The 21,202-nt window shown below is 41.3% G+C and overlaps 1 protein-coding gene across 1 annotated transcript; it reads right to left on the bottom strand.

Moving 5' to 3' along the window:
* Positions 1–711: 711 nt before the first annotated feature.
* On the bottom strand, positions 712–20,670 carry ALG14 (ALG14 UDP-N-acetylglucosaminyltransferase subunit). The gene is made up of 4 exons (XM_063165666.1): positions 20,506–20,670; positions 18,050–18,201; positions 13,707–13,829; positions 712–1,076 (listed from the first exon to the last, which is right to left on the bottom strand). Exons 1-4 carry the CDS (start codon positions 20,636–20,638, stop codon positions 846–848), a joined length of 639 nt encoding a protein of 212 aa, XP_063021736.1. The 5' UTR covers positions 20,639–20,670; the 3' UTR covers positions 712–845.
* Positions 20,671–21,202: the final 532 nt, after the last annotated feature.

Below are 21,202 nucleotides of genomic sequence, written 5' to 3'. Positions count from 1 at the left end.
GTACTGTTCAAAGTAAGGTGCTTAAAATGAGAAAACAGGATATACTGGAAGTCAAATTCACTGTATCAGGAAAAGAGGGAAACTCTGTTCTTTCCCTTTTTTTTTTTTCTCTATTTCAGAGCTTGAACCAGTTCAATTTCCCCAACTGACAGTTTTGCTCTGTTTGGTGTAGATTTGGTAAGGCTTTTTGCACATAAGCTTTGAAGAAAGTCTTCTTAAATGGGTAAGTATTGCGCCTGTAGCATGACACTTGTCACCTTTTTTATTCATCTTAAGAAGTGAGCAACAATTTTCAAAAGGTGCACAACAGATTATAAGGACAGCCTTGACAAGACCAGAGGGAAAAATGATACTTGTTTAATGCTCTGGGGGTTTTGGAAGACTGTAAAGTACAAACTGTCATGAAGCCAACTTAATATAACTGTTTCCTTTATTCTCTAAGGATTCACAAGGGACTTCACCACTAGCATGAAGGAAATAAAATCTGTTGTGCTAGAAAAAGACCTTGTTGCCTGCAATTTTAAAAATGACACAAAGTTTCCTTACAGGAAATGTTACATTCATACAAATTCCCATATTTATTTGTAGACAAGAATTACCATTCACATAGCAGAAAAACTAGATGAAAACAGAGACAGGATAGACTTAGAGCCACTATAAGTTATTGGCAAACAGATCTAAATGATAGCAATAAACACAAATGCACACAAATTTTACTTAAATGTAGAGAAATCTTTATTGTCTCATTTTAAGTACCAGCCTAATTTAGTAACAGGAATTCTGGAAAATAAATTACTACAGGAATGCAAGTGAGGAGCAGGTAAAGTTTATCTTGTCTTCTGTTGTTACACTATTCGACCAAGATACACTGACTTGGGATATTTTTTCTTTAGATCAGGCCACTGAACAATGAAATAATCTGAAAAGTAGTAAAGAATCTTTCCAGACAAGGATAAAGTTTCCACACGGCAGATGCTCTCTACATACACAATAATTGTTCTCTTTATTCGTAGAAGGCCAAGAAGAAAAGCAGATAAACAGACAGGAACACATGTTCCTGGTCCATTGCACAATATCTAAAAGAGATGAAACACATTACAAAAGTAAGTAATGAGTTTTTTCATACAGCAAAGAATTAAGTGTATATTTATTTAACATTACATTTACACAAAAAATATATTTCAAAAAATATATTTAAAAACCCAGAAAAGGCAAGTGAATATAAAAAAATAGGAGGGGCAAACAAAACACATTACTTCAAAGTACCAAATAATACAATATGCAAAATACCATATTTTTTTACATGTTATGAAGGAGGAAAAGACCTCTGAGATGGCACAGTTATTTCTATGAAGGAAAAGTTTACAATTCCTTGATTCATGGGTCTATAACCAAAACAACTTCCACTCTCACTCACAGCTTTGTGTTGTGTCAGTCATTAAATCTGTGCACATAATAAAGCCAAAGAAGTTTAATTAGGATTAAACCTGGGATCCAGTTATAAACCTCTTGAACCTTGGCTTAAGTCAGCCAAACACTTAAGAGTTCATCAAAAATGTGCTGATGAATTAGGACCTTCACAAGAATCTATTAGCTGATATATGTGACGAGATTTTATTTTTTATTTTTAATAAACATTGGGAGACAGTTAAAAGCATACACAAGGAAGGAGTTGTGGTAAAAACATGTCATGCCCTTCGAGCAGAGATCTCAAATTCACTTATAAATGTTAACAATAAAAGAAAGTACTCTTTTAATTTTAGACATTCAACTGAAAAACAGATTGCTTAAAAGTACAAGGTTTAAACCAGGGTATATTAGGCACTCCACTTGGTATCCAAATTGATTTCAGGCAAGAAATTTCTTACTAAACTTAAATAATACCATGTAATCAGCACTTTTCTGCACAGCTGGGTTACATGGAAATAAAGAGTTCTTTTATAAAATCATGGCCCTATACCCCATAAACTCACATTTTTTTTGTTCCAAGTTCACCAGCTTGTGAAAGATATTACACTGGTGGGGGGGAAAAGTCTGAATTTCTGCTTCAAGGCTGTTCTGAACTGACAATTAGTTCAGAACATTTCTGCTTCATGGCAAGATCCCACTGATAATCTGGTTAGCAGCACCTTGCCTCAGCAAAAAGCAGCAACAGATTTGGAGTTCCAAATTCTCTCAACTATTCTCTGCCTTTATTATAGCCCCAGAAATACAGCTTGGGGATGTGATGACTGTAATGCTGTGTTTTCTGACCAGAATCAACAGACTGTAATACTGTTTCTAAAAATGTTCTGATTTTATTGTTGATCTCAATTGAACTATTTATTAATGCAAGACTTTGCTGATGTTTTCTCAGAGTCCCTTACAAGTAACGTGCTGTATGCCGTTGTAATCTGGAAATTTTAGGGTATCAACAGCCACAGCTACTTGAATTTGAAACTTGCAACTATGTACTTATTTTGTATTATTTTTGTATTATATAGGTCAGAAGCTGAACACATCATCTTTACATCCTAGAGTTTTGAAATCAGAGAAGAATACTGTGGTTTCAAACCTCCTGCTGAACCTGATTAAAGCACATCCACACTGGGACCTTATAGCCTACTCTACAATCTACTGAAAATGCAGATCTGTTTTTTGTACATTTGACTTGGTGAGTAAGGACACAAACCAACTACACATGCTGCCTTTTTGCATTTCAAAGAAACTTTTCCATATCTGTAAACTAAATAATGCATTTTGCCATATTTCCTGGGAAGTTTGATTAATTTGCATGAATGTTGGCTGTGATGCTGGTACATGGCTACTGACATGTAACTTAAGGCATGTTTAGGTATCTCTATTTGTAATAACACTTGTTTCTGTAGTGTAAATGTAGGTAGGCATAGGAAACAATTTGTTCTCCTGTGTCTGCAGGCAAAACCCACCAGTATCCCTGCAGAAGCTGGCCTGTTCCAGATAAGTGCATAAGAAACACCCAAAGCCCCAAAAAATTATTTACTGGTTATTATTTTTGTGAGTTGAATATACAGTCTAACTACTGATTTCCTATTCAAAATCTGGTTTTAAGGGAACAGACCAAAATGTGCACCACTGCTGAACAGAAACTCCACTTTCCCCTTCCTTAGCAGAGCCACCTGGAGTACACATATTGTTCTATCTTCACTGCTCCCTGGCCCTTTCTCCATTCTATTGCTATCCTTTTCCACCAATTTGTCTGTACCCTACCCAATCCTCTGAGATGTCTCCCACCCATCCTCTCTTTCCTTTTGTTTTGGGATCACTGGTGTTCATCTCTCTTTGCATCCCTGTTCTCAGGCACCCTTCCAGCTGTCTTCCTTCCTGAATAGCTCTGCACTCTTTTAGCCTCCATCTACAATGAAAGCTCAAACATTGGTCCCTTACTTTCCACAGTGTGACACAAAATATACCAATACACAATATATAGTTGAGGATATGACTTAGGTCAGGTAGCCATCCTAACATTCTACTGGGCCCAGAAGTTGAGAACTGTAGAACTGGTTTTAGAAAAAGTTGAATTTTTATTATCATTGTCTTTATCAAGCCATAGACTTCATCCTACTTGTCCCCTTTATTAAGCCTGGCCAGCAGCTCCATTCCTTTTGGTATTTTGGTATTCTTGTGTCTAGATGCACACATAGAGGTAAATGCCACAGTGAATTCCAAACTAAGTGTACTCACAAAAGATGTAATGAAATAAGAATAAATTTGTGAATCTCTGTGTAGCTCTGAAGGCCACAGTGAGCTCTCTTATTACTTTGCTGAGGTACAAAACAGAAAGACAGCTATCAAAATTAAAATAGTAATAAAATACCTCTCCTTTATTCAGGTTTTGATATGATGTATTCAGTTTTTATTTTCTAATGACTGTTTATAATTTGTAAGCTGCCTCTCAGATGCCCTTTGATACACAGAAAAGTACTTGTATACAGGAAAAATGATCAGGAAAATGATGGACTTGGCATCTTAAAAAAAAACATGGTCTGATCATAATTCATGTCCTCTGCTCTTTCCCTTTCCACACATATGAGTTCAAACAGGGCAAAGCAGATGTGGCTCTATAGGATTTCTGTATGCAAAATGCTCATATAATGCTCTGGTATATAACTCTAGATGTTCCTATCCCAAAATGCTTGGATTTAGGAACTGGCCATGAAAAAGACTGTTATAAACCTGCTGAAACCCACAAACAGATTCCTATCTGAACTGGTGGCTGTGTTCTGTAAGTCAGAACTAAAAAGCGACCTTCAGTTGACCTTCAGTACGTGTCTACAGGCATGTCCTGCTTAGAACTGGTGTAGTTGCAATTGCAGTGGCAATTCCTCTCCAAAAATCTGGTCTGACCAGTCCAATTTACTCTCTCTCACACTGCCAGCAGGAAGGGAGACCAGTGGTCCTTCTGCTTGGAGTCCAACATCATAAACTCTTCAAGTGTCATCATACACTCTTCAAGTGTTTGATGTACAGGGAAAACTTCAGAGAAAACAAATATGTACATTATAAAGACAAGGAACCATTGCAGAAGGTGTAAGGTAGAAATGTTGCTGTTCAGCTCCTGCTGTACACAAACTGGAAAGGATGATGGAAAGGAACTGAATCACCTACAGCCTTCCTTAAAGATGAGAAGGTGAGCAGTCCTACTAGTGAATTTCAAAGCACTATTCAAAAGTAAATTTTGGAGAATGATTGATATCTTACACCTTGAAAAGACCAAGGCTTTTGTTTTTCCCCACCAGCAGAATGCCAGTATCTCCCATGGCAATCACCAGTATGCTCTGGGGAGGAGGCAGGCATCTATTGGACAAGGGACCAGGCCCTCTACAAGGTCAAGCAGCTATTGAGGGTGTTTCCCTCAAGCATCTATTTACAAACAGCATTTGCAAATGTTGTTTCCCTCAGAAATCTCGTTCCCTTTATCAGTTTCCCTCAAAATCTATTTACTTTAGCTACAAGGCTGCCTGTAGAATATTTGTATTGCATGAGATATGTCTCTGAAAATCTCTGGGTTCAGCCTACCTTAATGAGGCAGCAGAAAGGGGGGAAAAGGGGGCCCAAGACAATTTTTGTGTCACTTTTTGACCTCTTGAGTTGCAATTGTCCAAGGACGTTGCTGGTCACTGGGGGTTCCTGCTTTGTTGCCAAGAAGCTGTAAGGGATCGTTCCAGAAGCCAGTGCTACAGGTCTCTCTACACCATTCATATGCACCTCTGATGCAAGGAAATGCCCAGCTCTCTGTTAAATTGGCTCACTGGCTGCCTGGGCTCACAGCTAGGTCTATAAACTAAGTCCTACATACTAAAATTCACTGCCAATTCAACCTAACCAAATTCTAAACAGTAAAAGAAACAAATCAAGCTGTATATTAATGGAGGTTTAAAAGTAAAGGATCAGAATACAACATTTACCTTCAGCAACTCTGTAAATCTAATTTCCTATTAACCACTTTTATATAAAAATGGAATAGTTCTTGCCTTTGTGCTTCAGATATTTTCCACAGCTGTTGAAAGAAAATAAGCTAAGCCAGCAGTCTGGGAACACCAGGAACACTGGCACATGGCACCACTGCTGATAAAAGCTACTTTAGAGTTGTAGCAGACTGACATTTACTAGGGAAAACACTGAAAGCAGAGCTTGCAGCTTCACTGGGATTAAATGTCACTGGCCAAAGCAAAAATGAGTAAAGAAGTAAACTTGTAGTTTCTCTCATAAGTACATACAATTGCTGCATATCTTTTAAAGAACAAGTGTTTACTTATGTTCCCAAAGTACAACAATCAAAAGGAGGACAATGTAGTCCCCCTCAATTTAGTAGAAAGTGGAAAACTAATTTGCAATTTGCTTTGCATAGGGAACTGGCAACACCTGCTGCTCTCCTTAATGACTCTGCAGAGATTGGCCTTTTGTCATCTGGTCAAGAGCAGAAAAGCTGCCCTGCTTGCTGGGGCTGATGGTGGTGTGGGGATGTGCATGTGTGAGCTGAAGGTTGTGCTGCTCACCAGGCATGGAGCCACCTCCTGGAGCCCCTGGGGACACTGCCTGGCCTCCTTTGTTCTGGTAATGCTCCCTGCTCCTCAGTGCTGAGCACCTGGAGTCAGACTGAGGGAATAGGAGGTGGTGGTGATAGGCAACCAAAAGGGGCAAAGGCAAGTGGAGTGAATCAAAATGGACCAAAGCTGGGTTAACTGAATGATCCAAATCTATGCAAGCGCTACCTTTTAACTGCTATGCAATACCTACTTTTTAACAATGTAGGAAAAACCTATTAGATATTCCTATGTTAGAGCAATAATGAATTCTTTTGTTTGTGTGGTTTTTGTTTTGATGGGGGGAGGTGGTTGTTTTTGTGGCACAAGAAGAGAGAATCTGCAATGAATTAATTTGTATTCTGCTATGTAAATTACAGCATTTCATGAACTCATCAGCCCTTGCTTGGTTTTAATATTATATTACTATTTCAAAAACTTCACACTCAAATACTTAAGCATGTTGAGAGGGTGTGCTTATGGAAGCTTTTGCTCTTTAGTAGGTCTGAAAATTCAAGTTTTGAACATTGAGAAAAATTAGCTTAGAATTGTTAATACTTTTTACAGTTTAAAAAAGGCAGGAACCTTATTATTGTTATTGATGGGGAGAAAGAAGAATTTCAGGTTCTGTTTGCACAATAGAAAGGTCATTAAACTACCTACTGGTTTATTCTTTTTGAAGAGTGAAGATGAGTGAAGATCTTATCCAGTTCACTTTCCTCCACCACCTGCATATAAAACCAGGTAAAACTTCACACCCTATTTTCTGTTTGAACTTACCTACAGAATGCAAGGCAGGACAAAAAAAAAAAAAGCTAAAACTAGCTGGGTAGTCTGATGTAAATCAGGTAATTAAGGTAGAACTGAATTATACCTGGGTGCACTTTTATCTTCTGCTGTTTAAATCACTTGAATCATCAGGGGTGCAAGAAGGTGGTTGTAGTGTCCTACAGGAACAGCTTGTGTTTGGGCTGTAGCACTGCCATGGAAACCTTTCTTGTTCCCCTCTGGATCTCACTGGTACAGTAGCTGTTATTATTATCATACAATACAGCAGTAAGTGAGGTGCTCTTCAAAACAAGTGCAGACATGTGTGGTCCTACAGGCAGATTACCTAACCAGGATAAATAAGATTAGTGAATGCCAGAGTGGGGAAGAGAGAAGTGGAAGAGCAGGACTCTAAATTAGTACACTACAAAGCTGGGCTCCTCTTTGTTTCTGAGTGTTACTTTCATCATAGAATGAAATAGATTGGGAAGCATCACCTTTGATACAGCTCTCACTTTCAAAAGGTTTGGGGAGAGACAGAAAAAATCCTACCTAGTGGATTTTTCTATGGAGGAAAGGGAGAGCTTCTGCAAACCCACTAGGAACTGCATGTAAGGTTTTAATTGTAACAGCGTTAGGCATTATCACTCCTGCCTTCTAGGCCTGACCCAGGCTACCAACCCACTGTCCTCAGGGGCAAGAGACAAGGGAAGAGGCCCAGCTGATGTGATTTGCATCAGCCTCTGAATACAAAGCAGTGAGGGAAGCTCCCAGCCCCTGGATTTCAGCAGAGCTTAGCTATGCATGTGGCTATTTGACACTGTAAAGACTTAAAACAGCTCAGGCCTGCTTGTGGGTATGCCCAAGGGCTTTACTGATGAAAAGAGAAGATATGATTGGGGTCATTAAGAGTGTCAGAAGTTAGGCAACAGCTTAGTGAGGAAGGTTCATTTGGATACCTAAAGAAACATGCAGGCTTTAATTTTTTCTAAGGAATCTAACCTTAGGCACCATACCTAACTGCCCCTGTATGCCAGGTGACAGGTCTGTCATTGGGATTAAAAGGTCTTTAGAGTGGTAGTTTCCATCAGCAAACTTCCCAGCCTAGTTGCCAAATGTAAAATGAGAAGCATGGAATGATCAATTAAAAATAATAATAAATGACAGCTGTGAGACTGGTACTAAGGCTCAAGTCTGTGAAATTGTTAGTGTTGGTTATTAAAACATTACATCAACACCCAGGCTGTCAGTGCGACCAACAAAACAACCATTGAGTCTTTTGAGACACTGTGGGAGATGGGTTGGTTAAAAAAGAACAAGATTACCAAAGCAGATACTATGTGGAGAAAAAACTAACTCCCTACCTACGTTACTATGGAATGGGTATGTGGTTTATTGCTGCTGACAAATTAGTAGGAAGTAGAGGAAATTTGACTTAGTGTAGATGAAAAAGTTGGTCATAAAAGAATTCAGTAAAAAACTTGTGCCAAGTAAATTAAATGGTAGTTACTGAACTACATCTTTAGCTACAACACTAGGAACTATCTGGCTTTCAGCAATGTCACCTTGGCTGAATGTGAACCTGACCATAGTCTCTTGGTCACCATGAGAAATACCATCCAACCTTTTAGAGCCTCTTTACAAATAATTTTTATATCTCCTCATATAGAAAGTACTGCTTGTTCTAGTAGCCTGCTCCTACTCAAAAGGAGAAATTAAATCCAAGGACTTTAAATAGACCACTAGTAGTAACATATATGAGTATAAAGTTGAGCCTTTAATTGCAAATCTCAGTGTGTCTTTCATTAATCAGACATTTGTTTAACTTCAACTTAAAAGCAGTGTTTTAGGTTAACTAAACATGATATTTAAATGTTCATAAAACATCTCTTGGGCTACTGCCTAATCACTGAAGTTGGTATAGCAAGAATGTGCATCAAATACCTGCCTGAAATATCTTCACAGTGTAAGACCTAGAGGTGTTGGCACTCTGTCTCTGCATACCAGTGGTTAGATTTAGCAAGACTGTTATGCTTTATAACATACATGGAAGTGTGACCAGGGTGTGCATTAGGTTCATAATGACCCTGATACTTGATGAGTTAAGACTTTTACGTCTAAAACTGCTTCCTTAAATCTAAGCTAAGATCTCAGTTCATCTGCTGCTCCTGTCCTCCCTGTGAAAAGCAGTGTCTATAGGCAGTTAATTAGCAGTCACAGAAAGGGCAGAGCTACAACAAAGCTTTCAACCAGCTGACTGGAATAGCTCCAGATGTTTATCTGCGCTCGGCACAGGGTAATTCTGCACTGGGCCTGCAGGGAAGCTGTACACAAGGTAGGAGGGGTGAATAAGACTCATTTTCATCAACACTGACAAGTTAAACAAATTTTGCTGCCTTCATTTTGTTTTCTTTTTGGATGAAAAAAATTGTATTGCTGAAGTTCTTAATCCAACGTTCTCACTCTTGCTTATTTTGACTGTTTTGATCAGAGAAGAACATTAGTAGATCAGACATACAGTCTGGTCCAAAGAATAAACACTGTGGAAAGATGCAGTGTACAAAAGAATGCAGCAGATAGTTCTAATATTACATTATACAAAGATCACTTGTTATAAAATGAATGAAGAAAAAAATGCCACCACCCAGATTTTGTAGCTTTCCACAAAGTTCCAATTAGAACCATGATATAAGGGACAATAACTTACTATTTGTCACAGTAATTTGTGAGAGTGTTATGAACTTAAGGCATTTTGGGCAGAGCACAAAGAATGGAAAATTTTAGCTAAATGAAATAATGATCTCCTTTCATTTAGCTTACTGTGCAAACACTTCTGTAACCAGAAGCTGCCTCAGTCAGATTAACCAGTCAGGGGGTCAGGCGTGTGTGATGGGATGTGCAGTCATAAAAGAAGAGGTGATTGCTCCAAGCATGATCAGCTGTGCAGGTTTCAGGCTCCTAGAAAGAAGTTTCATTCTCATTCTCTGACAGCAGAACATGTACTTGTTGTGCAAACTTACTACAGACTTCCCACAGGAAGGAGGCCCTAATGTGGGAGCACTGCCTTGTTAGCCTGATTTAACCCAGGTTTTCCCAAATAGCAGTCATCTGAAAATATCTGCTTATTTCAGGCTCTGTAGAGCCCCGAGGCAGTGGGAACTGTTCAGAAGAGTCCCCAGGAAAGGGAAAAAAGTCTGGTCCTAAGGGTCCAGGATGTGCAATCTGCTAATGAATGGAGCTCTATGCAGCATTTCTGCACAACTGTAGGTGAAATTTAATTATATTAAAGGATGGCAAATCACTGACCCAATTACATAACCCATCTATGGCTGAAAACAAGGACTGGATACAATATTTTGCAGCTTCTGCTGTATGGTAGGGGCACATTCTTAATTTTCAGTTTGGATTTCAGGTATGCCAGAATGAGCAGGGTAATCATGATCTAGACAAAAGGCTAGATCACCTGAAAACTTAGTTGCAGGCTTGGCAAACTGGCCCAAAGACAATGGTTCTGTAACCAGCAAGAGAACTGAAGACCAGTTTCCTTTGAACTTGTATCTACTGACTGACTTCAAGCATATTAAAGGAAAGGTGTAACTTTAGTTTAGTCCTTCTTGTATATCAAATGATCTATGTAGGATGCAGTAATTTTCTTTATCCTTGGAAAAAATCTCTGTGCAGCTTGTTTAATTTTCTATAAATAAGAAGGATTTGCATCCTTTTCTAGATAATAGATTTTATCTTATTCTAGTTTTATGTTTCTTTTTAGCCTTTCTCTCAAATGAAGACAACAGAAGTCTCTCTTCTCTGACCAGCTGCCTGTTTTCATGGTAGGAATTTGCAATCTCTGAGGCTGCATGCTAAATCTGGCTGCAGCTGATGAATGGTTTTAAAAGCTTTTCTGGGGGAAGGTGGGTGTAAGCAGTGTGTGCTGGCACAAGCCTTTCCGTCCCTGGAATTTCAGACCTTTGTACAGGAAACCTATCTAAGGCAGATAGATGTTATAAAAACTGCTCACCATACATTCACCTGCAAAACACACTGATATTTACATTTCTGTAATTCTTGGCTATAGAAACACAAGCCGATCATCACTTCTGACATCTTAATTGTTACTTGGCTTAATATCTCTAAAGGGACTTAAGCTGCAGAGTGCAGATGCTCATAACTCAGAAACGGCCCTCCTGAAGATGATCCCAAGCTGAACAACTCAATTGACTTTCACATTTCTTAAACTCTCTGGAGGCCCACTTCAAGTGTGGGTAAAGTCCTGCAAGACAGCAAAGATCTCCTGGGAGTTGTTCAGTTCTTTCTGAACTTACTATCTTGATGAAGGGCCAGATGGAACTGATTGCTCAGGAAAACTGATGCAAGAAGCTTTGCCAGATCAGTGTGAGATACAAAAGAGACCCAGTGCTCATCAAGTAAAGCACATATCAAGTGCTCATCAAGTAACTCCAGTGCAGCTGGGTTTGCTGTTTCCCTTTTGCAGCTATTTGCACTCCCCAGACAAGCTTAGGTTGGCATAACTACCATACCTGTACCAAATCTTGCCTTTGTGCACCCAATGGTTTTGGGCTCCCTTTGCAGTACCTTTCTTGTTCTGCATTTCTTGACCACTGCAACACTTCTGTGTTTCTCTAGCTTTAGGCTGCCTACAGAAGACTTCAGTCATTGCTTCATGTGTACACATATTTCTGACAAGCCTGAAAGCAAGTGTAAGGGTTTGGGGATCACTCATACACACAAATGACTTAGAAGCAAGGTTGTCTTTCCCTCCTGCAGTTAAACAAGACCAGTGTCTAGGCTGAAAATGTACAGTACCCATGAGCTCTCCTGTTTAAAAATGTGAAGCTCTCAGCATGATGTAATACAGTGCTAGTTTCTAAACTCAGTTGTTGATTTCCATGCCAAAAGTTATAGATGAACCTGTGAGTGCCAGCATTTATCCCAGCCTTGTTCTAGTTCTTTGCATTACTAAGCATTACATTTTGCTTAGTGAGTGAGTTTCAATTCACTGCAAACATTTTTGTGGAAAGGCAATTAAATACTACCAGTTGCCTCACATACCATACAGTCTTTTCACTGGCAATGTGAGGTATTTTAATCCCTGAAACAGTCTCCTTGGCTAAGTGTTTTAAAATCTTTGCAGCTCTCTGAGTTATTATATTTTAGAGAATTCTTAAACTAAGATATACATACAAGTAGTAGTATGTAAGCAGATTTCAAGTGGTACATGATTTGTCATAATGCCATGGATGCTTCTGCCAGCTGCTATTTTCATTGATAATAGCACCTGACAAAAAGTAATTGGGGTTTGCCTTCCCCTCCAGATCTTTAACCATGGATAAAGACTCTTTGGGTCTCATTTTGAGACAGGGGTTACTTTAAACACTACAGTGGGCTTAAAGGCCTTGCTAAAACCTATCCTTAATTTTACAAGCACAAGTGTTTTCCAAAATGTTAGTTTGATAGCTTACCACAGTTATCAGCTCCAACACCATTTCTAATAACTATGTGTGTAAATCTCTATGTCACTTTAAATTCCTTTGGTAAACAGAAAACATAGAATTAGATTAGTAACTTCCTGCTTCCTTTATTAAGCTACACAGTGAGATTTTTCCAATCAATTTCTTCTGCAATATGTAAAAAAATACATTAACAATACAGTGGTGTAGCAAAGTTATTACTAAATAGTTGCTCACATTTTTCTGTCAGCTCATGTCAACAAGTGTGACTATTACCACTGCCCCAATCAAAACCACTGTAGAAAGAATAGCATGCCACCTTCTCCCCTCTCTCAGTTTTATCTCCAGTTTTCAGAATAGGTTTGAAAAACAGCAACTACCAAAAAAACCCTACTTCTGTTGCCTTGCACACTAAACTGTTTGAAAAGTTCAGCAAGTGAGAAGCTTTTGATCTGACAGGAACTGACCAGTACTATTGAAGCAAATGAGATCACGTTACTCACAGCAGCCTCTCTAAACATTCAATGTACCACAAACTTTTAAAAGCCTCTTTTGAATTAGCCATGCAGTTAACAGAGGGATTTAAAAAGTCTCCTTACAAATATGTGTGTGTATAGATGCTACTACTAAATTTTGAAAAATATTTTGTAACTGCACTAGTTTTTACATGTTTCATTTAAGCATTTTAAACCTCATAAAGTATTAATTTGAAATTCTGCTGAACTAATACTTTTTAAAAAATCCTCAAGTTTAGATTACTGACTCCTTAAGATGACAACAACAGAAGTGAGCTGACTTAAGTGTGTGGAATATTTTAAAATAAATGTAATTAGCGTGAGAGTGCAGTTTTCGGAACAGCTTGAAAAAGCTACTGAAGTGCTGAGGAGTTGCTACTTCAGCAGTGATGCTTTTTGACATTAGATGAGATAATTAATGTCAGCCAAAGACTAAATAAATATGCATTGTAGCTCAGAAGTCCATGTAAGCACAAGAACTGAATCTGTATATATTTGTGCTGGTCTGAACCTGTCTGTGCCAGACTGGTCATACCATTTTAGAAGCAAGTCCAGCCAACAGGATAACCAGGCTTTCAGGCATAGTTTGTGCTGCTGCAATCCTGAAGAGATATTATCAGGAAGCAGCAATCTTGTTTTTGCTGGCTCTACCAGCATAACAAGGGAGTGACTTTGTGAAGGTACTTGCAAACTTTGCGAGGGAAAACTGGTATTTGCTATTCTAATTCACCAGCAGTGCAACCTGTTCTTGCTTTCTTGATGTATTGCTGCTATATTTAATTTAAAATTAAAAATAGTTTTCCTGTGAATTATAAACCTAAGCATACATATGAGATGCAGTCTGCATATGCCAAGTGCTTTTATAATGCGGATTAGCAAGTTCTCAATAAATTAAAATTTTCTTTACCTACCAAATCTGGTTTCCGTTTGTAGGTCAGAGGGAGAGCGTAAAGTATGGAGTACAGTGTTGTTAGCACAGAGGAGACCCAGGACTGTCTGACCTCCCGGCTCCTGGGAATGCGATCCAGGCTGAACTGGAAAAGAGCACGAGGAACGGAGCTGTTACTTTCCTGACAATGTTGTGGCTCCTTCTTGTTAAATCTATCTGTGCCAGCCTTTTTCCCCCTTTCCTTAGTCTAGTTTGGGAAGGTTTGTGTATAAAAAGTCCACAGTGCAGCACAGAGACACACCGGAACTGGTGGCTGTTGCTCGGTGCCGTCTCGGCTTCCCCGAGCGCCGGCAAGCCGCAGCAGCGCCGGGCGAGGGCGGCACCTCGTGGGCACCGGCGGCGCTCGGAGCGCTCCGCGGCTGCCGGGCGTTCACTGCCACTGCGGGAAACGCGCGGCTCTGCTCCGCTGCTGCCCGCCAGAGCCAGCTAACGTGAACAAGCCAATATCATCGCTCCGCGGCTGCCGGGCGTTCACTGCCACTGCGGGAAACGCGCGGCTCTGCTCCGCTGCTGCCCGCCAGAGCCAGCTAACGTGAACAAGCCAACATCACCACCCTTTAAATGAGTACTCAGCGAGTATTTAAAAGATATGCGCAACACATATTCAAAATGCAAAATATCTGCGTAAAGAAAGAGGAAAGAACATCTTATCCTTAAGTAAAAAATAGGTAAAGAAGTAACTTTCTTTGTTCTTTCCCTAAAGGAAGATTATTCATGGTGTGTAAAAGGTATCAAATCAATCAAGCAAGGATGATTCCTTTTGTCTTGAAGGCCCAGGAGCAGGGAGCAGTTGTTAGGCTGCCTCCCTCCTTGCAGGTGCCCTTACCTCAATGGAGAGGAGCTGCACCTAAGAATTATTGCTGTGGCAGAAGGCACTCCTGATGCCAATGACATTTTGGCCTGTGTAAATGAAAGGCAAATGTAGTGGCTGCAGTGCAGGGTTCAGTGATGCTGACATGTGGATAGTGGTGGTTGCCTCACTTCACATGGGGGTAAGAAACTAAACTCTGAAAATTGCCCAGTTACTTCATGTGCACATTGCTAATTGTCATAGCTTAGTCCTGCAGATTTGTGCCCCTGAAAGAGGATGTTAACAAAACCTGTATGGTAAATACAAACTACAAATCTGTCTTGAATAGCAGTAACTGGGACTATTTTTGATATATTAAGTGGAAAGGATTTTAAAAACCCCAATATTTGTAAACGCAGAATGTTAATTTTCTCATCTGAGATTATCCTGTTTCATTGTGATATCTTTCTTCAATAGCTGTGACACTGGAAGGCATTAACAGATGTTACAAACTGATTTTTTAATGTTTTATTTGCAGGTGTTAAAACTCTGATTGCATTACTCTGACAACAGAATATGGAAAGATAAACATACTCCCTGCTCCCTATTCAACAGGTTTCTGGTTATCACTGCCTCTGTTTCTCAAAGCTTTGGATGAGTTCAGATGATAAAAAGAAATGCTCTAAGTGGAGTTTAGACCCTTGCATAGTACTCAGCCCTGCAAGAAATATGGATATGATAAAGGGGTTTTAGGCAATCAGCGTCCAGTGGAACTATTCAGATGAACCTTCACTGTAAGAATGGTGTTAAAGAGCATTTGACAAAAAAACTGTAGGTGATTTTCATCATCATTAAATAACCCAAATAATTTCAGCAGAGCTTGGGAGGAACTCCAAACAGTATCAAAGTAGGAATTTACTTGGAGAGTTCAAGCAAAGATCAAGATGATTTTATCTATACTTTTCAAAAAATATGGTGGAAACTCTGTACATCAGTGTCTATGTCATGTTATGACTTCAGTCCACACATCAAAAAACTCCTAGGTATAAGAATTAGAAACCAGAACTGGGGGGTGTTGTTTTTGTTTGTTTGTTTAGAAGCCATGCCAGATGCTTCTGTAATCCCAGCCTCTCCTCTCATTAAGTGCTGTCAATGTTCCAAAGGTACATCCTGTATATTTTGCTGGAACACTGCATAGTATGTCTGACACCAGAAAAAGATTTCTCCCCTATCTACTATGGTGTCATATTGTTGCATCTTTTTTTCTTTACATCTTTAGGGCACTCAGAATCTTTTTTCTAATTTGAAAACAAATGTTCCAAACTGGCAAATCTGTAATGTAATTTCAAAACCAGTGATGTTGTCCTTTACCTAGTTAATGTTGTTTTGCAAGGATGTAAGGAAAAGCTAGTGGAAAACTGCAACTGCTGTGAATTATTATAATATTCTCAGCTGAATATTGCAAAGAAATTGAGTTTAAATAATGCTTTTTCATTATGAGAAATAAAATTTCTTAGCATAGTACCTCTCATGAAATGGAAAAGAACATATGGTCAGAAGAGGTTTATGTAAAGGTTAGTTAATCTGGTTGCTCATCTCCTATACCATGGGGGGGTGTAGGAATTCATGCTCTTCAATAAGTTGTCTCTCTGCTGCTGGAGTATGTTGCCAGCAGCTGAAACAGGTTCTCTATGAGCACAGAAGGTTCCTGAGTACCAGCTCTGGGGGCATCCACGTGGAATAGTTGTGGTTACAGGTGGGGAGTGATAGAGAACAAAGGCCAGTGAATGCAGGAACAGAGACTTTTCATAGGTGGCATTTTTTAGTTCTTTTTTAAGAGGCTTAGTGGGTTGAGGTGCAGCATTTTTCTTCTTGTAAGCAAGATGCTCATTCTGGCTTCCTTTCCTTCTCCCTGAATTGCTTTTAGAACAGAGCTAGACCACAGATCAAAAAGAGAATTATCTGGAGGGGCGGGGAGGTGTGTGTGTTTAATTTTCTCTTACATCACTGGTATTCTGTTACATCATTATTTTAATTTGTCTTCCATCTGGTCCCTAGTTCTGGAAAAATCTACTTCCTTAGCAGGATGAGGAAGGGAATGACCAGGTGTTGAAGCATTCAGACAGCATTCAGACTTCTCCCTTTCACTTATGCAAAGCTTTAACAAGTTACTAAGGCATAATTTTAAAATTCATGATTTCCAGTGCCCCCAATTACAAAACACACCGTTTGTGTGTGTGTGTGTGTATGTGTTTGTGTGTGTGTGAAAGCACACTCTGAAATTCATCAAATATATGTTACAGGCATGTGATGTTTACTTTCCAAAATTTATCTTTCATTTTCACTCTAAATACTTTTGCTTAGTAGAAAGAGAATGGACAAAGAAAATGAGCATCTGTTATCCAGACATCAACTCACATGCAGCCAAAAATGCTCCTCTGGCTTTCAGTGTTGAGGAAAAATATAACTACAGGATCTGTTAGTAGTTGGAGAGGTTATAAAAGAGAAGCTTAGCAAAAATAAGTGATCTATGAAAACCATATAACCTCTTAATGCTGAAAATATGTGTCTTTAGGAAATCTAATAATTTAGAGTTGGATATTCTTCAGGTAAGTGAATATGACTGTGTGAATGGCTATTTACCCAATCTGAACAGGAAGAACCTCTGGTCACTTTAATAAACATTCATCCTTGGTGCACAATGAGATGTGAAAGTTGCAGTAAACAAACTTAAAAATATCATTCCTTAGTGAGCCTTAGCAGCAGTTGCCTAAATTAACAGGGTTTATTCTGAAAGTCATTGCTACTGAGTCCTACAGTCTTTTCTCCCAACAGCACTGCTGAAAACAGTAGAAGTGCACCATATGGAATCAACACCATGCAAATAATTAATTTACTGTGTGTTGTACTATTTGCTCAAAAGGACCTAAATTTTTTGTAGCCAGAACATTCATTTCCATTGTACTTATTCCACTAAAACTTTCTACTAATTTCACTGGATGTCAGATCACACTTTAAGTCAGCAGTTATGGTGCTGTCTGTTAATCATACAGCAAACGAGCTGAAAGCCAGCAAGCATCTGAGAAAGAAATAAACAAGATATTTTAATGATTTTTTCATGAGTTTTAGGAGTTCAGCATTTGCTCAGGTCATCAGCCAGAAAACTGACATTCAGAGGTCTTGCATCCCTTTCAAACAAACATTTAATACTTTATTTTAAAAATGCAACCAAGACACAGTCTAGAAATATACAGAGCCAATACAATTTAAATTAAGGTTTTCTTAGATAAAATATTTTCATATATAATTTCTTTCAAAAAAATATTATGTGTCTGAGGGAAATGCCAAACTAAAAAAAAAATCCCCTCTGCAATATTTTTGCCCCAATATTTTACAGCTACAAGTAACACTTCAGTGGCTAGCTGGTATAAATGTCCTTTCAAAGAATCATTTCCAAATTGCCTTCAATTAGAATGTCAAGATAATTTTTCTTACATGAGTATTTAACAAGTTACCTGGGACTCAGAGAAGGTTTCAGCCCTTTTTTGTTCAAAAGAACGAATTTTAGCTTCACTCATCTTATCTGAGTCTGCCAAAACATAATGTCTAGGAGAGTATGACTCTGACAAACAGCTGAGTAATCTCAGGATTTCTGTTGTGTGCCCACCTGTAAAACAAAGCAAACTGCAATTAGTGTGTGAAAAATGTCATAACTTTCCATTTCTTCAGCTGAATCAGTCACTTTTCATTTTGAAGCACGTGAGTATTACTACTGCCAGTGAGAAAGTATTTTCTGAGAGTAAAGATTCCATCAGAGGATGGCTGAGACTGTTTACATAACATGGAGGGAACTCAGCTCCCAGGGAAGTGGTATTGATGGATGTTTTCCAGTGAAATGGGATTGAACCAGGGTCACACAGGAGTCTGATGTTTGTGTTTAATGTCCTGTACACGGTGCAGAACAACCAGGCACAGAGTGACACTGCTCTGCACTCAAAGGCCACCCCATGGGCCATGGCCAAAATGCAGCTGGACAGGATCTGGCTCAGGGCTGCACCTTGGAGGCAGAACTGCCACTGACCCTGCCCTGTGCCCAGTGCTGTGCCCTGCCAGGGCAGGCGTGTGCTAGCCCAGCTCCTCACACTGAAACCAGCCAGGCAGCCAGAGCAGTGACAGCCACAGCAGTGTCCCCCTGCAGCCACAGCAGTGACAGCCAGAGCAGTGACAGCCACAGCAGTGTCCCCCTGCAGCCACAGCAGTGTCCCCCTGCAGCCACAGCAGTGCAGCCACAGCAGTGACAGCCACAGCAGTGACAGCCACAGCAGTGTCCCCCTGCAGCCACAGCAGTGACAGCCACAGCAGTGTCCCCCTGCAGCCACAGCAGTGTAGCTGCTGGCTGCTGACAGAACAAACAGTGCTGCTTCAGGCACTGCTCTGAGCACTGCCCTTGAAGAGGCCTTCACCACCTTCTAACTGCAGGGTCACTCTGTCCCAGAGCTGAACTGGCACCAAACCAGAGTGGGGGAGGCTGTACATACTGGGCTTTTTGGCAGCTGGGTAAATTTTTGGTTTCTTTGTCATTTGAGTTCCCTGAAAAGCAGATAGAGGGATATTGTTAGAGTGGAAGGGGGGGAGAAGGAAGATTGTGTGTGTAGGTGAAGTGGAGCAATCTCACCTTTTATCTGCTGGACTGCATCAGACCAACATGAAACCAGACCCACAAATACATCATGTGTTGACTGGATGTGGTGCTTTTGTGGTGCTTTTTTGCAGACCAAAACCAGTAAACTGCACGTATTCCTACTACCTCCTGGTGTTCAGGGTCACTGGGCTCCCAAGGACCTCTGCTGCACAGGTTAAACACTCACAGCTGGTGAACAACTGACAACAAGGAGAATTTGCACTAGCAGTGCAGCATTGCACTAGACTTTGCCACCTTTCCATACAATTTCGTGTGGTATTTTTCAGATATGTTTGGAGATATTTTCTCCTGAGTGGTGTTTGTTAAGGTTTCACAAATTTTAATGCAATCAGCTGAGCACTCACAGAAGAGCAGGAGATTTCTACTTACAAGCCTTAAAGAATAGGCTTGAACATTACGTGGATCTTAACTGACATGTATTATTTCATCTGGTAAGCTTATGTACAGTGGAACTATTCTTTTATTACAGATGAACTAGATGCCAAAGGACTGAAGGAAAAAACCACACATTTCCAGCCCTAGTGGATGTAAAGATGACCTGAAGAATTATAAACCTGCCAGTCAAACTAAGATGCAGAGAGATCTCAAGATTATTAGTTAGTTGGTGTGCAAAAACCAAAGGGATACTGAAGTGCTGAAATCACAGCTGACCTGTATTTGTCAACTGCAAATTTTCAAATAAATTTCTTGGAGGTAAATTAATTGCCCTCAACTCTGATAACAAGGTAACAAGGAGTAGCAGATGTGTATATCCCCTTTAGCGAGGGGTGACATTCTTGTCTCTGAGGGATCCACGTGTGACTCTTGTAAGCAGATCACAGCACCGCGGTTTGGGTAGATTGCAAATGCCACGTGTGTGAGGGGCACGCCAGGGCTTCGGAGCGCCGTGCCTGGCACCGCCTCAGCAACCTGCAGTCAGGCCGAGCAGCTGCACGGCTCAGTCCCGCACCGGTGCTCTCGGTGCCTCCACCGTGACCTCGGTGAAACGCGCAACAATGACTCGAATGGAGAACCAAAACACCCAAGGGCAGGCGGCAGCCCCGAGGACACCCGGCCCGCGCGGGGGCACCACAGGAACTGCCGAGGCGGGGCCCCGGCACCGGCCTCTGACACGCGTAACCGCGACTACAACTCCCGGCATGCACCACGGCATATGGCAGCGTTACGATAGCCGCTCATCGCGCTGCATGTCGGGACTCGTAGTTCCAGGAATCTGGAGCGGCGACTCTAGGGTGCCGCTCGCTCCCGCTGGCGGCAACCGCCACTCACCAGAGCCGGCCACCACCAGGAGACTGAACGGAGGCGTCCGCCGACCGCGGCGCCTCCTATCCAGGAGCACCAGCGGGACAAGCAGTGAGGAGAGGAGGAGGAGCAGGACCACGACGACGGGCAGCTCCTCCATGCCCGTCGGACGCCACCTCTCGCGGAAGCGGCCGTGGCACCTCCCCCGTACGGCGGCCGGCGCGGTTCAAACCTCCGCGCGCTCTGAGCGCGGTGGTGGCTCCGGGGGTGGCAGGGGCCGCGGACGGACAGGCGGGCGGGGCTCTGCGGGGTCGGGGCGCGGTGATGCGGCGTGAGGGGCTCCCCGTGTGCCCGCCCGGTGCTCCCCGCGCCTCCGAGCACCCGCTGCGCCCCAGCCGGCGTTTCGGAGCTGTGAAATACCGCCCTAAGCACGGGGGGAATGAGGGCCCGCAGGCCGAGCCTGTCGACTTTAGCACAGGCTGCAGGAGCCCAGAGAGCCTTGCCGGCTTTAGCGGGGGCTGCAGCGGGAGCCGAGAGGGGCCTGCCGGCTGTGCACGGGCCGCGGCGGGGCCGGGGGCTGCTGCAGGGTGCGGGGGTTGCGGCGGGGGCCGGGCGCTCCGTGACGCGCATGGATGGATGGATGGATGGATGGATGGATGGATGGATGGATGGATGGATGGATGCATTCCTGCGGGAGCATGACTGCTGTATGCACTGATACTGA

The sequence above is a fragment of the Melospiza melodia genome, chromosome 11, assembly GCF_035770615.1.
Source record: "Melospiza melodia melodia isolate bMelMel2 chromosome 11, bMelMel2.pri, whole genome shotgun sequence".
NCBI lineage: Eukaryota > Metazoa > Chordata > Aves > Passeriformes > Passerellidae > Melospiza > Melospiza melodia.
The sequence above is the reverse complement of the archived record's forward strand: the minus strand, read 5'-3'. Positions and strand labels throughout refer to the sequence as shown.

What these genes read in the sequence shown, in the direction of transcription:
- ALG14 (XM_063165666.1), bottom strand. Translation starts at nt 20,638, where the DNA reads ATGGAGGAGCTGCCCGTCGTCGTGGTCCTGCTCCTCCTCCTCTCCTCA. An exon ending in CCTGGTGGTGGCCGGCTCTG is followed by an intron (nt 18,202 to 20,505) that starts GTGAGTGGCGGT and finishes TTTGTTTTACAG; the next exon opens with GTGGGCACACAACAGAAATC. An exon ending in AAACCTTCTCTGAGTCCCAG is followed by an intron (nt 13,830 to 18,049) that starts GTAACTTGTTAA and finishes GCTCTTTTCCAG; the next exon opens with TTCAGCCTGGATCGCATTCC.